The sequence below is a fragment of the Pyxicephalus adspersus genome, chromosome 4 (assembly GCF_032062135.1).
Source record: "Pyxicephalus adspersus chromosome 4, UCB_Pads_2.0, whole genome shotgun sequence".
Taxonomy (NCBI): Eukaryota; Metazoa; Chordata; class Amphibia; order Anura; family Pyxicephalidae; genus Pyxicephalus; species Pyxicephalus adspersus.
The window spans coordinates 141,686,587-141,702,864 of NC_092861.1; the positions used below are offsets into that span (position 1 = coordinate 141,686,587).

Genomic DNA, 16,278 nt, shown 5'->3' on the forward strand with positions numbered 1-16,278 from the left:
GGGACTTTTTTGCCTAGGCAGTATATTTTATTTTTGTGTTTTACACGTTAATCACCTGCCTCCTCCCCGGTTTTCACTACTAAATACAGTAAGACTTCCACATTTATTATGATTTCAGATTTTGTAAGCATTTTCTTGGCTGCATCCCTTTTGCTTGCAATTTGTAGTACTAAGCAATTTGCTTGGAACAATAAATAGAGCATCAAAGGAATCCAGAAATAAAAAAAAAAAGTAGCAACCACGTGGAATAAAAATAGACTTGAAATAGCTCATTAGTTGTCTAGTCACTGTTATGTCTTCACAACGACAACCAGTGTTACAAGCTAGAAAGGTTTCCTACAGAGAGTAAACCGGAATAGTTGCTCACATTATCAGCTTCCTGTGTTCATCAGCCAGGGCAGAAGAGTCACACTTCTCTTTTTTTAATGCATAAAACCAATAATAGAGATGAAATAATGAACACTGAAGAGCTTTGTTTCTGCGGCTGAAGAACGCCTTGTTTCCTGGTGCTCGGGGGGACATCAGACTTATAGACTTCCATAGACCCTATGGAACCCCTGGAGGGTCCCAAGGCTTTATCAGCACACCAATCACATCATCCCAAGGCACCCATACCGTCCTGGTTCTACTTTACTTCCTGTGAGCCCATACCAAGCTCATTGCTCTTTGTGCACTCCCCGGCTCCTCCATTCCTCTTTTCTCACCCTTGTGTTGCATGAATTGTGCTGGTAATAGTAGAAGATATCATGGCCTACAGTTTTTTGTTTGGTATTGTTTCCTTCTGTAAATGTATAATACAGACATACAAGGCTTTTCTCAATGGAATTTGTGATCAGTACATAAATCCTATTTTATGGGCTGGATAATGGGATAGAAATACCTTTCTGGAAGGCCATAGGCATTTCAGATGTATACCTGGACTATTGTGTATGTACAACTGATATACATGGTAGCAGGCTTGTAATTCCTTTCATATTAGGTTTGCATTATTGTAAAGCTGGCCAATGAGAGAGCAGTAATTTAAAATCAATATTACTAAATGCAAAGACAAATAGTAAAAATATAAATGAATCATAAGTAACTGCACAATGCTGTCCTGTAATATATAGACAGCAGGTTAAAAGGATCAATTATTATTAAAAAAATGAAAGTTACTATTACTCCTCAGAACAATTTTCCCAAAGCCTATACTGATGTGTATGGCCAGTTTATTGGAAATCACCTGTTTATAGGAAACATCTGTTGGTTAGTAAGAATCATAGATTGTAAGCTCTTTGGGGCAGGGTCCTCTCCTCCTGTGTCACTGTCTGTATCTGTCTGTCATTTGCTACCCCTATTTATTGTACAGCGCTGCGTAATATGTTAGCACTACATAAATCCTGTTTATTAATAATAATAATAACAATAATAGAAAAAGTATGTTGCGCATTTTACAGCAGAGCCCCCAGGGATACCCACATCATGCATCCCAGGGGGCTTCTGGCTGCTCCTTCTGTGCATGGGGCATTTTCCTACATGTTGATCTGCGTACAGCGCTGCATAATATGTTGGCACTATATAAATCCTGTTTGTTAATAATATTAATAATAATGATAATAATAATAATAAGTCCCAGAAGAATCACTGACACTCTTTGATACTCCTATTTGCTATGTAGGGGGGTGGAGGAGAAAGATCAGCACAGTTATTTGACTCTCCACAAAGAGAAAGCCATAAAGTGCATGGAGGGCGAGGCTGTGCTAGGGCATTGACTGTTCCGGAAGTTGTTTTCTAATTTTCTAAGCCCATTCATAGGCATAGTAAAAGTCAATCAAATGCCAAATTGCTAAAAATATGTTATGGATGAACAATACAACATACAAGTGTCATCTGTTTGAGCAATGTAATGAATAGCACAATGTACACGGAGCAGCAGTTTGGGTGATAAAATTTCTTAGCGCATTGAACAGAGATCATGGAGGACCCCATTATGCTATACACAGCATTTCTTAAAAAAGGCATTCATTCTGAATGTCCAGGTTATGTAGTGTGTATCACAGCATACAGAGAGAAGCGGTGAGGAGTAGTGTGCAGTATTGGAAGTATCTAATTTTACAGCACAACATACAAAGTGATAAACAGTATGTACCATATAGCAGGTCTTCAGGGAACCCCTGCTATAATTACTATATCCACAGCACATTAGCCTGGAGGTCAGTAGGAAGAATGTCACCCTTACAGATACCTAAATATATCATTAATGTCAAATAAACTGACCATAGAGGCACAAACCGCCCACTAACAACCCCTGGAGGAACCCCAGTAATCCATAGAACCATAGTTGAGAAACACTAGTCTAGAGTAATGTGCTGCATGGTATACAGAGTGCAGCAGTCCACAGTATGTAATATACAGCACAGCATGCAGGGCAGAGGTCCGGAGTACCTAACATATTGCAGAGCATACAGATTACAGCAATCCAAACTATGCAACATATAGTATGTAGACAATCATAGATGTATATAAAATCATTGACAATACTGTATATTACCTATCGTATGACATCAGTTCCCATGCAGCAACACATTATTAATTCATCAGTATCGCAAGGTCAGATCCATTTCCTAAAATGCAGTATGAGGAGGGAGCCACTAACAATCAGGCCCACCAGTGACTGATAGCCTTATAGAGCTAAAACAAAGTCTGTCCCGGCCAGCCACATAATATAATGGTTGTCATGAATGTTTCATGTTATAAGCAAATGGAATAAAATATTCACAGTGCTGAGCTGAAAAATGTAAAAGCTTTCTCATACTGTGATCGGTACTTGGAAATGGCCACCACTGGGGCACCTGATTATTTAATTGTATCTAAATGGTCACATTATTTAAACTCCATAGAATCCCCTCCTCAAATATTGGAATCCATTGTGTGAATGAATTAAATTTCTTGTTTCCTCATACTGAATGAATGCCATTTCTAGTACCTAGTTCTAGAACAGTACATAGAGGGCTATTTTGGCTGGCAGGCTTTGTCACCATACCAGATACAGTCAACATGACAAGCATAGCCATTGTGGCAGGAAGGTGGGGTAAGTACCCACACATAAACCCTTCCTCCTGCCTGTTCACAGGAATGTATGAGTGGTTGGTATAAGTAGAACACACCTTAAAATAACTGCAGATAAATCTTTGAATAGCCTTGTAATGAACACAAACTCTGGTATCTTTTACCTTTATTTAAAATGTAAACTTTCCAGCAGATTATCTTACACGAAGAACCAGTGACCTCAGGAGTGAAGGTGAAAGTACGGGTGACGGTAAAGGAAAGGCACAAATGCAATCAGTGAAGTCTGTAAAGTTGGTATTAGACTACCAGGGGTGCCTGGACATGCATGCATTACACTGCCCATACGTGGCCCATGAAACATGAATGTGTGGATCAGGGGTAATTAATAACTTTTTTTATAAAGCGCCAACATATTATGTAGTGCTGTACATTAAATATGGGTTGCAAATGACAAACAATGGCACAGGAGGAGGAAAGGAGCATTTAAATCTTTGCCCATGAAAAGGGCAAGAGTATGCATCAGGACAGGTTGCTGCCCCCACCTATGCACCAAGGGAGACATAAGATTAGGATGATAAGATTAGATTCTTGGCTACATACACACCTTAGATGATTCCCGTCCGATAATCATCTTAGGGCTAATATCGAATAAGAATCTGCTGTGTGTTCAGCACTCGTCGTCCTGGCGGATCCATGGACGAGGAACAATCATATTGTAAGTGAAGGGGAGAGAGCGCAGCTCTGTTGTTCTTACCTCTACATAGGGCAGAACAGTGTTGTATGTACAGTGCTCGTTCATGCACCGTGCAGTCTTATGTTGTTAGAAAAAATTGTCCTTTCCAACCACAATTTGCATGTGTGTACCCAGCCGCTAAAGGCGTAAGATCACCACACAGTCTGGCAGAATCAGACCACTTTTATATACAGCTACAGCTTACCCAACCAGGTCCCTCCATTACCCTGGGGAGGCATCACAGTACAGAAAAGCCAAAGCAGAACAACACATATTCCTTTTGGTTGCTTTACTCTGAGAATGACACAACCAAACGTAGCCAATTCTTCAAATGAATTTATTACAACAATGTAGTTGTTAATATTTGGTACAGCACTGCATACATTATCCCACGGGGGGGTCTATAGGATAACATGGATGTATTTTATCTGTAATCGGCTGTTTGCTGAATTCATCTTAAGGTTTTAATAAGCAATACGATTGGGATAGCTGTTGGTTAGTACTCTCACCCCTCCTCATCAATAAAGAATAGCATTTTCTAACCTCAGACAGTGAGCAAATAATGATTGCAGAGTATTATCAGGTGACTGTTTATGCTTGCATAGCTCCCTGGCTAATCCATTGCTGACTTACCTATACCTGGGTCATATGCGTATATTTTGCAAGACTCCACAACACTGGATGCTGGAGGGTCTAACACAATAAAATGTGATATCCTGCTTTATAAATACATTGCTAAACTGCTGCAGTGCAGGGTATAAGAATCTTTTCTTCTTATTATTATTATTATTAAACAGAATTTATATAGCAGCAACATATTACATAGCGCTGTACATTAGCGGATAGACAGATACAGACAGTACCACAGGAGGAGAGAACTCTGTCCAGAAGAGCTTACAATCTAGGAGGTGGGGGAAATATGACACAATAGGAGGGGAGATATGTAGTAGTGGAGGGAAGTAGTGAGGGTTTTAAAAGACAGAAGAAGACAAATAGGTGAGTATGAAAAGATGGGTTTTGAGGGCTCTTTTAAAATGAGCAGAAAAGTTGAAGCAAGCCGAATAGGACGAGGAAGACCATTCCAGAGAGTCGGGCAGCTCTAGAAAAGTCTTGCCGTGCGTGTGACGAGGTTATGGGAGAGAAAGTAATTATTAGGTCATTGGAGGACAGGGATAGGACCAAAAATAAATTGGACCTAAAAGAGCAGGGAACTTCTGTGGATAGATCTTTGGATAGATCATAAAAAGTTACTTATTTTATTTTAAAATTCACATTAAAAATATTCATATATTAGATAAGTTATTCATACAAAAAGGAAAATATCAACACTCATTGAATCTGAGGTGAGATGTTACATCATGACAATTCAATATACAAAATCACAACGCATTTTGCAGGAGGTCCTGCTTCTATAGGGGATATGTCATCTTAAAATTTTGTACAACAATAAAATCAATCTCCACCCAGGGCCTTATCACAGCTTAAGGGAGAGGAACAAAAAAATCCCCTAGGCACAATTAAAAGCAGTCCTCCAATGCAGCTGTTAGATGATCTAAAAGGTCCCCATGCAAGATAATGCACCCATTTCATTCCCTTACTAGGAGGGGCACTTAGGGCTAAAGCAGGTGTCTTGTATACACATGTTCTTATATAACTATTTTAACTGTATATTTAGCTTTCCTGGAGTTCAGCTATAAAACATTACAAACAGGCAAAACAAATAAATAAAAGGGAGTTCTTGTTTACTGCTAGTTGATACCTCTGAAGTGCCCTTGCTGTTGTTTTTCAATCACATCTAACAATATCTGTGCATAGTTGAAGTGTGTAAATTGTTCATTGCTCCCTTTCACCTGTCACAGCTCTCATGGAATCCCTAGGTAGCAGCTGATAAACTCTGAGCAAAAATCAAATGTTAAAAGTGCAACGTTGTCTATGCAGTAAATCTGCCCGGATAAAATATCATCTCTTATTTTTTTTATCAAATTTAATTTTGTCTTTTTTCCACAGCAGTCATTGCACAGTACATTAAGCCGCCAACCTTAGGGTCTATAGACACTAATGATTTTTATCAATGAAAAGATCCTTCATGATCATTTTGGTAAAAAATCTAAATAGTGTACAGGTGTCCTCTGATGTCCTTGAGATCTTTGTGAACCTTTGGTTAGGATTATCAATGACCATTGTTATAATATTAATATTATTGCACCTGATTGCCTCATGCGTGTTCTCTCCCCTCCTCTTGCAATAGTAAAGAAAAACCATCATTCCTAAAGCAATCATGAACCATAATTTCAGATGATGGTATTCACAAATATGTATTTAGCAATATTGTGTTGTGCTTTGACAGTGAACTTTGAGCCTATATATATAAAACAAAAAAATACTCAGCCAATTGGGAATGGCGGAATGTAGGTTTTTTTGCTACAACGTCACCAGTAACCTCATCTGATCCCTCTCTCGGCGACTGCTTTGTACCTTCCAGCAGACAGAAAGTTTATATGGATGTCAATAAAGAAAAAATAAATGCAAACAAACAAAAAGTGCATACAATTAAATTTGCATTTTCCATGGAGTTTTTATATCAAAAGGAAACAAAACCAGTCATAGTTGGATATAACACAAAAAAAAAATTCAGACAGTGATGTTAAAATCGGGAGAAGGCATTGCGTTGTTGCAGGGCAGGCTGCTGGACCTGCTGCTGTTGCTGCTGTAGCCGGACCTGCTGAGTGTACGGATCTTCTAATGATTTGACAAAGATGGTGGTCTTGGGGCCGGTTTTCCAGAGGACACCATTGGAGTCCACCACAGAGGACTCTACGGTGATCTGGTGTGTGCCCAGCACAGAGACGTTTAACAGGAACTGGGTGCTGAAATATTCGTTGTGAGGTTCAACCCTCTGTTCCATTTCGCTCCTTACACCTTCCAGAGGCATCTGAAAAAAAGTAGGAAAGAAGGTCGGGGATGAATTACTGAAAATACAGGGGTCATATCAGGGAATGTTGTAGCAGAGATTTGTACAAACTACAAATATCTCTGCTTGTGTTCTCCAGCATTTTGATCTGGATACAGAGTTATATGGCAGTATATATATGTTTATAGCCTTACAGCTATAGATGCTTTTCTTTGTGGTGTACCACATTGTCATCAGCTGCTCATGATAACATGGGGTGCAACCAAAACTGGCCTTTTTTCGATAACTAAATGCTTCAAAAAGACTCACTCCACAACTGAGCTGCAACTCAGGCTTTCATGGACGACAACTTTTTCCTACCAACAAATATGCTAGACAGAGAAAGTAGCTGATACAAATTTGCTGATGGCATGGCCACCTTCTGATGATCCTCTGGACGTTTTACTATGCCTGAGTTCATGGGATAAGTCCCACCAATTATCAGGGTATTTCCTCAGCACCAAGCAACAGCTCCAATGGTTTTTTTTGTCTCAAGGTTGGTTTACACGGAAGGAGAGCAATTATTAAGTCTCATATGCCACATACAACATGGAAGATTGCAGCCTGAAGCCATTCAGGAACAGCTCTGGCTTTTCTGATAGGAGTGCAGAGAGGGATTTTGGAGCAAGACTAAGATAATAAAAGGTCACAGGGAATGCGAGGCTCCAAAAGGCTTTTTTGAAGTGTATGAGATCTAATTTATCTAAACCAAGAAACAAAAATGTAATATATCATAGGTTACCAACCCTTGAGTCACATTAGTTTTTTTAACCTTTATTTTAACCCAGTGAACCGACCAATTCTCAGTTACCGTACAGTATTCTATATGGAAGCAGCATTGTCAGCCCAGGTAGCTTGGAATAACATTGCAGAAAGCACTGCAAATTATGATAAAGTTCATTATATATTTTTAATTGTATATTTACCAGAACACAAGGGAGCACATTGAAGGAATTTTAATTGTCAGGCTTCACAGATCCTTAAGGTCTTAAAGTATGATCATATAGATGTCATGATTTCTACTTGGTATTCTTTACTTTCCTGCAGCATCTTTTTTTCTACACAGGGCTTGTTTTGTTCTCCCTTCTACTCATAGCTACAGCGTTATATTAAATGCAGAAGTAAAATCTGATAAATACCAAATGAATTAGCCACCATGTCAGGATGTCAATCTATGTCAGTTGTGCCAATGCACTGCTGATAAACACGGCCAACAGACTTGTCCCAGGAGCACCGGAGGGTGCCGGCCCTATATGCGTTGTGCCTTCTCTGCATTAAGCTCTGTGTCAGAACTGTGCTCAAAGATGTACACAGAGGCTGCTGAGCCTCACAAATATTTAAATGTGAAATTAAACTTCTATGTAATGATGAAAGTTAGTGACAATCCTTTGATATGTTCAATGTGAATGTTAAAGGTATAGGCCAGCTTTTAACACCAAACCTATTTTGGGACCATAAAACGTACCAATCCTAGTGGTAGCATAGTGTGCTCCATGGTTGCACAGCTCAATGGAAAGGCTGGGTTGGGCATCTGTGTAAGGGTATGTACACCAGTCAGATGATTCTCACTCAATGCAATCTGACATGTTTACAGAGGTCGTCCGACATTGTGCACGGATCCGTCCTGATGGATTCAAGAACGACCAACGGTCGCTGATCATGAAAGGTAATAATTAAAATAAAATAATAATTGAACTTGTGTATGCAGCCTTACTGACAAACATCTGAACAAGAAAGTCTTGTACATCATGACTCCTCCGTTTGGACGGCTGCCGCGGGTCCACCCCTAAAATTGTATTGTTTTGCCTCATCAGGTCCCGCACTTTAGGATTTATGCACTCATACTCTGCTGCCTTCTATTCCTGTACATTGGTTTCAAACACAGATTATCAGATTCTAACAAGTTACCCATTGACATTTATTACTATACACGTGATGGTTCCACGGGAACAGTGAACCTCTAACTGATCGAAATTTGATAAAGAATTACATATACTCCATTTTACTATTTATCTTACATTAACACTCTTAGAAAGTAAGAAACTTAAAATACACCATCAAGGTTTTACTTCAGAGACCCAAAGCACCCAAACGCTTCTGCAATTGTTACATCAATTACTGACATCCCACTATTATTGATCTGACATAAATCCAACACTATAATCTTTCCTAGGGTCTCTGTAACCTCTGAGGAAGCCCATTTGGGTGAAACGCATCAGGCTGAGACCCTGTCCTCTGATTCATGATCTATATGCAAGTCTGTAAATTTCTTTATCAAATATTAGTGTAGATAGGGTATCCTATTATGTCATTTCATAACATTGTTTTATTACTATTTTAAAGTTTCTTGTACCTTAATAAAAATTATATTGCTTTTATACATAATTACCTCCATGGTGCCACTAAAAAAAAGCCTCTCTTCCTTTCCTTAAAGTATAGTCCAATTGTTGGGACAAAAAAAAGGCTTTGGCACCCATACCAATTGATTGGGACATTTATAGAGTGTAATTGATGTACGGCTAGCTATACACAGAATACTACTACTTAAGTCTTGTACATCAGCTATTGCCCCCACAGAGTAGTCACCACTACTCTGCTTGCATAGAAGAAACATGGAGGCTGTAATTTCATTCTGAAAACGCGAGTTGCCTTGCTGTCATACTGAGCCACTGGCTTTAGTGATTCTCTTCATTCATTATAATGAAACTTGTCAGAAACATAAAACAAGGATGCAGATAACAACTTATGACACTCTATTCAAGAATACTCCCATTGCGTAATCACCAATGCCTGCATACTAATCATTGTTGCTCTAAACTAGCAAATTGGCAATTAAAATTAGCATAAGTGGAGTTCACCGTTTTTGGGTTTGATCAGAATATCTAGAGCTATAGTTAGCCATTACAATGGTTGTATATTCTCCTATAAATTCTGAGCTTGGTTTGGTTTCCTTTCACTTACTAGGTCTCCCCGCTGGTCCTTTAACATAATGGGAGTGTCACACTTACTTGTTCCTCACTAAAGCACAGGCATCTCCCCCCTGCGCATGTGGGCAGTTCTGATGCTGGACGGGCCTCTGTTTCCAAGCTTTATCAACTCTGTCCATGCGGCTGGCCAATTGGAAAATAGCCTCTTAACCAGCCCTGGCTATTTAGCTAGCTCTCAGACTCCTTTTTGTGTTCGTGCAACAAGTCGTGTCTCCTTTGTGCCGATCCCTTAGTTCTGTGAACTAGTTTCTGTACACCTGCTGTATTAGCCCTCGTTGTCCAGTCTGTTGGTTCCCAGCCAACTTTCCTGTGCTGTTCCTGTCTGCCTGTGGATTTCCCTGCTTCCCCTGTGCCTCCAGCTGTTTCCAGTCTCTCTAGTGTTCCCTGTGCTCGCAGTGGCCCCTGTGTCATTGCCGTCTGTCTGGATCCCTGGCTATTGACCCCTGGTGTGTGACCTAACCTCTCCTGCTTGCTGCCTGTCTCGACCCCGGTTTTCCTTGACTATCCTCCTGCCTAGGGATTTGGTAACGTGCTTTGCCCACCTTGGTGTGCCCAAGAACCGCAACCTGGCCATAACCAGCAGCACAACATCCTCACCACTAGAGGCTCTGGAGAAAACCTGGTTACGACTTAGACTCTGCGCCGTGGCCCTTCTCAGGGCTCGCACCACCTCCATACGCCCCCCAGTGCTGATCAATAGAAAAGGCTTGGGAATCAGTAGAAGTGGGGCACAATGATACAAGGGGTGTGTGCAGATGGACATTTTTTCCCTCATTTTTTGTGTCCCTGTCAATGAAAAAGCTAAAGTGGAGGTCAGAAGCACCTGTGAGGAAACGTTTAAACCAAAACTGATCTAAAAAACACAAAATAAATGTGTCTGAATTCTAAATCTACCAATCAGATCTCAGGGGAAGTATTGATTTCTGGGTAATTACATTCTAGTACTCTGTGCATGTCTGTGCATGTTTGTGCAAAGGTTCAAGAGACTCAACTACAGTAACCGGCATCTGTTTTTTGCATCCAGAAGCAACATTAAGGCTCTTTGACCATTCTGGCCGATCCTCTGTGACTCACTCACAGGCAAACAGCATCCTGCCCAGTCATGCAACGATGAAGGTTTCTTTCTGCAGCGGAAATATTGAGCTTTGCCATCTGTGCAGAGTCACTGGACCATCCAAGGGGACATCAGCTGATCACAATGCCCAGATGTCCAAGGAAAACAGCCATAAATAAATGAGAGACATCACTGGTATCATATCAGCCTTTTTCCCAGTCCTTGCATACAATATATTCATACACTGCCCAGCCAGTGCTAGAAGCATGATGGAGGATATAGAGACAACGCAGACTGTTCAATTTCAAACACTACATACATGAAGCCAAGTACTCTCTATCAGCACCATAAGGAACTATGCAATTATTTAAAAAAAATGCAACATGGAGGCTGTAATTGCATTCTGAAAATGTGCCCTGCTGTCATGCTTAGCCTCTGGCTTCAATTATTATCTTCCTAGCATTGTAATAGAACTTGTCAAATACCCAAAACAAGAATGCAGTAAATTAATTATGATGTTTTATTTACGATAATTGTTAGTGACTCAAAGGGCTCCATTTATAAAACAGGGAATCAAACTTTGTGGGAATCATCCAGGTCTATGTGTTTCAATGGCAGTAATTGATTCCCACCAGGGAGTGTCTGAGGGAATGTCAGATTCCGTTTTATAAAAAGAGCCCAATGTATTAAAGACAGTGGGGTCAGGATATAAGCCAGGACACTATCATGTACAGATGGCAGCCTCCATACTCTTCTGGACACCTTTGCAGGCAAACAAGCAATACATCATGTATTATAAAATAATAGGGAAAATTAGGGAAAAATAATGCAAATGTACCATGGAAACCTGCCAAAGTATTTAGCAAAAGAGGAAGCTTACATTTAATGAAAGATAACAAGCCACTGGGAGGGTGAAAGTAACTACTGTACTTGCAAGCTGCAAAGTCAGGGGGGATATTGGAAGGACATTGCTGCACAGAACCCATCAGACCAGGTCACTTCTGTCTATTGCTCCATTTCTAATGCTCCATCCTCATCTTAGGTTCTTCGGTGGTGGACAGGGCTCAGCATGGTGACAATGACTGGTCTGTAGCCTTGCAGCAAGCTGTGCTGGACTATGTGTTCTGACACTTTCCTCTAATGACCAAAATCATGCTTTTCAGCTCTTCTCTGGGAACAGACCTTACAGGCTTGCACCCACTCATGCATCAATACCCATTAAGCCCTCTTAACCCTTGTTATTGCTTTAACATTTGTCTTTCTTTGTACCATGTTTGATGGGTACTAACCACTGGATACCAGGAACACTCCTATTTTTGAGATGCTCTGACCCAGTTATCTACCTAACACAACTTGCTTTCCTTAAATCCATACTTAAATCCATATAGTCGCACATTTTTCTATCTCCGAACACAGTGACCGTTCATAGAAAAGGTAATGAATGAAGCATTATCTTCTGGTCCTGTTCGGTATTAAGACCCTTCTGGTCAGCAGTAAAAAAGATCATACACAAATTCACAGAATATTTAATCCCAGATGAGCCAGACTTTTTCTTGCTCCAGCATATCACCCTGTCCCTCAGGTTTCCTCAGTTTTAACACCACTGGGGCGTGTATCCCATTATACTGGAAAACTGCCTCCTGTAGCCCAAGGAATGTAAATGAGATCATGCTAATGGAGGACCTCACTGCTAGCCTTCAGTATTCGAGAAGGAAGGTTAGAAGCCACCTGGTTTTACTGGTAACAAAGTACAAGATTGTTTGTCATTTAGATGCTCCCCTTGCTATTGCAATCTGTATTGTCTATGGATAATTCTTATGCCTTTCAGGTTAGTTTTTTACCTGTACATGTACCTGTTAATATGTAATATGCTTGTACTGTGCTTTACCCTGTGCCCCATAATATATGCTGCCTGTTTCAATTTTTGATGTGACTAGAGTATTGTTTCACACTGTTTTTGACCCAATATGTTCACATTTTTCTATGTATATTACTTTCTAAAAATTATTAAATAAATAAGGTTAAGAAAATAAAAACTGACTGTTTATTTGCTACCTAATATATCACACCCCTTGATATGTGCCATAGAAACCAGATAACCAATGTTAAATACTTTACAGGTTTCGATGTTTTGGATGATCGATACATGCAATTGCTGTCAGATTCAATTCAATCATTATTTCTGTATGTATTTACCAAAACACATTTTTGTGGCAGGTACATAAAACATTTTGCATGGTAATATTTTATATTTACCACCCAAAGCTTTTCTGTCAATTCTGTAAAGCATATTTCTAATACATTCTGAATAGCCCTAATAATATTTGTTGTGAATAAACTGAAGGCTCACACACACAGCTGAATAAGTCAAAAGACAGACGTACTCCTCTCTAATATCAGACCTGCATGGATTCTCAGTTAGAAAAATAGATCAGAGCTGAGCTTTCTTATATCTGTCATTTTTGTAATTGATTTTCCAGAAGTAGATGTCTGACAAAGATGCAGAGAGCAAAGCAATATGGCTAGTGGAATGAGACAAATACAAATCTGTAAAAAGACTGCAAGGTAAATGCACTGGAAAAAAACTACAAATGGCACCTTGATTTTTTTTCAGGGAAAATGAACAAATATTTGATGATGGTTTACCCCCTGCTCATATTAACATAGCACCAGACACCCCCTGGGTAAGCATTAGCAGTGTTCTCCTCAGACCCTTTCGGACGGGCGCGCCACCTGGAACTTTTCAGAATCCACCCGTCTGTTTTTCTGGTGGTTACTAATGAGTTGGGTCGTAATACAGGGCCTGCCACCCGCCTACCATTTCTTTCCACCCAGCCTAAAATAATTTCTGAGTTGAACACTGATTAGGATCAAACTATGACAAGGTAGATGAGGTCACTCTCTTTCTCTATATGACCAGGCCATATACCTCCAATAACTTGTAACACTACTACATTTGGGACAAAGAGTGACATGGTGGCTTAGACAGAGCAAGGACATGGAAACAAAGCATAAATTGGTGAAAAAAATCTTATGAAGTAGAAGAAAATCCCAGGGGGTAAAGTTTCTTGATGTCTAATAGATGTTGTGAGGCCTGCACATCAGCAAATGTTATATTTCTTTGACCCCTCCAGCTAAAAAAAACCTTTTTATACAAACAAAGCACATTTGTGAGTCTGATTTTTGCATAAAGTCAAATCTTTCTTTGAAAAAAAAAATAAAGCAAAAAGTATCAATGATACTGAGAGGTGTGAGAAGTGTATTAGCCCACAGCAATCAAATTTGAATTTACTGTGGAAAGGTTATGTACAAGATGAATAGATGAGCTGCTCCGAGGGCATGAACAATGCATACTTCTGTTGTTTGTTGAATACATCTGTATTGCAGTATTGGCAGACAAATGCTTACCTTAAAGTCTTGGCCTGGTTTACTCTGTAGTATAGAGGAGACATTAAGGCAGACAGACTGGATCTTCCGGAACAGACCAGGCTTGGATCCATGTTGTACCACCCCTTCGACCTTCAAGGCCATTTGCTGGTTGCTCTGTACGGCTATTGGCTCTGTTGGGTTGCGGGGTGATGGAGACAGAGCGAGCTAAAACAAAAGAAAAAAACTTTTCATCCTTTCCGTTGAAAAACTAAGTTGTCTATTGGTGCAGTACTTTCTTTCCAAGTAAATTGGCTTTCTTAATGCAACACCGTGTAAATGAGACCTCATACGTATACCCAAAAACTTGCATTTAAAAGCTATATTCCAGACCCTTTCTATATCCTCCCCTAGTTACATAATTAGATCCTCTTTTTCCATAATGCTAAGAAGAGTTTAATGCTGTTGGAGATCTGCAGATAATGATGTTGGAGATCTGCAGATACTCCAAATATATTTGAAAGTCTGTAAAATCAATCACCTCTGCTTAATGCTTACACAATCACATGTTGTACATGAACCTGTTGGCTAAAGTTTAAAAGGTTCTCCCAATATGCACGATACATAAATTTATCCCATCGTATTTTTATGACCTGAATCCTGTCTTTAAGATTTGTTAAGTGTCTTGACGACCAGTTTATCCTTTTGACATGTTTTCTGTACATAGGGATCCTTTGACATAAACTTTGTTTATACTTTTGCAGCTGTTCAATCAAATCCCCCTACCTTCCTTCTTCAACCTCCCATCTTTTATGCTTTTAATTTTTAACAAAAAGTTTCTGGAATGTCTACTATTATTCTTCACACAATATTTTATACAGCCATATGTGGATATGACTATATCGGTTTTGGGGAGAACAACAGACAAGCACCAACCCTGACATTTGATCATAATTTGTATCATAGATATTTATGTCACAGCACTGAAGGTAGCAAACTGCAGCTTTATGTATGTATATTATTATACATACATATTTTACACTAGTGTTTCTCAGCCAGGGTTCCTCTGGAGGTTGCTAGGGGCTCCTTGAGCAATTTGTGCCTCTCAGGTCAATTTTAGTGACACCAATGATCTTTTTTGCTTTCTCCCCACTGGCCAGAAATGTAAATATCACTCTTCCTACTGACCATTGTGCTAATATACTGTAAGCTGCAGGTGCAACAATTATAGCAGGGGGTTCCCTTGAAGGTCTGTAAGTTTTTTCAAAGGTTCCCCCATGTAAAAAAGGTTGAGAAAGGTAGTTTTACACAAAGCTGTCAGAGACTTTTACAGGGAGGTTACAAAATATTATGCAGGTTTTAGTAAGCATTATGAATGCCCCACTTTATTTTCCCCTCACATAACACAAGAAGATATAAACAGATGGTTGCTTTCAAATATGCTGTTCATGCAAAAAGTGGAAAACAAAATGTTCTGGACAGTACAGTGTACTACAGAAAATAACTCCAAATCCAGCTCTAATAGATTTGCTTTAATAAACATATTCTAAGAATTAGCCAAAATGAAACAAAACAAGCGAACCTGTACTTCACCTCTTAAAAAAAATAGAACAGATTGGTTTAATCTCTGCAATACATGCATATATTTCCATGCTTTGGGCCTGATTTAATAAAGCTTTCCAAGACTGGAGGAGATACATTTTCATCAGTGAAGCTGGGTGATCCAGCAAACCTAAAATGGATCTGGTTCAGGATACAAAACATTTGCTAGGATTAGGAAAAGCGACAGGCTGCATCGCGAACGGGGGGGCAAGCGATAGGCTGCATCGCGAATTGGGGGGCAAGAGACAGGCTGCATCGCGAACTGGGGGGCAAGCCACAGGCTGCAGCGCGAACTGGGGGGCAAGCCACAGGCTGCAGCGCGAACTGGGGGGCAAGCGACAGGCTGCATCGCGAATTGGGAGGCAAGCGACAGGCTGCAGCGCGAACTAGGGGGCAAGCGACAGGCTGCAGCGCAAACTGGGGGGCAAGCGACAGGCTGCAGCGCAAACTGGGGGGCAAGCGACAGGCTGCAGCGCAAACTGGGGGGCAAGCGACAGGCTGCAGCGCGAACTGGGGGGCAAGCCACAGGCTGCAGCCC

General features: G+C 40.2%; 1 protein-coding gene across 1 annotated transcript in view; it reads right to left on the reverse strand.

Annotated features, from left to right (window-relative positions):
- Positions 1 to 4,113: 4,113 nt before the first annotated feature.
- INTS7 (integrator complex subunit 7) overlaps positions 4,114 to 16,278 on the reverse strand; it is a 43,333-nt gene continuing 31,168 nt past the window's right edge. Inside the window, exons 19-20 of the mRNA XM_072409835.1 lie at positions 14,181 to 14,366; positions 4,114 to 6,713 (exon numbers count right to left, since the gene is read on the reverse strand). Coding sequence (XP_072265936.1) covers positions 6,426 to 6,713; positions 14,181 to 14,366 — 474 coding nt within the window. The 3' untranslated portion in view covers positions 4,114 to 6,425. The remainder of the gene's footprint in view (positions 6,714 to 14,180; positions 14,367 to 16,278) is intronic.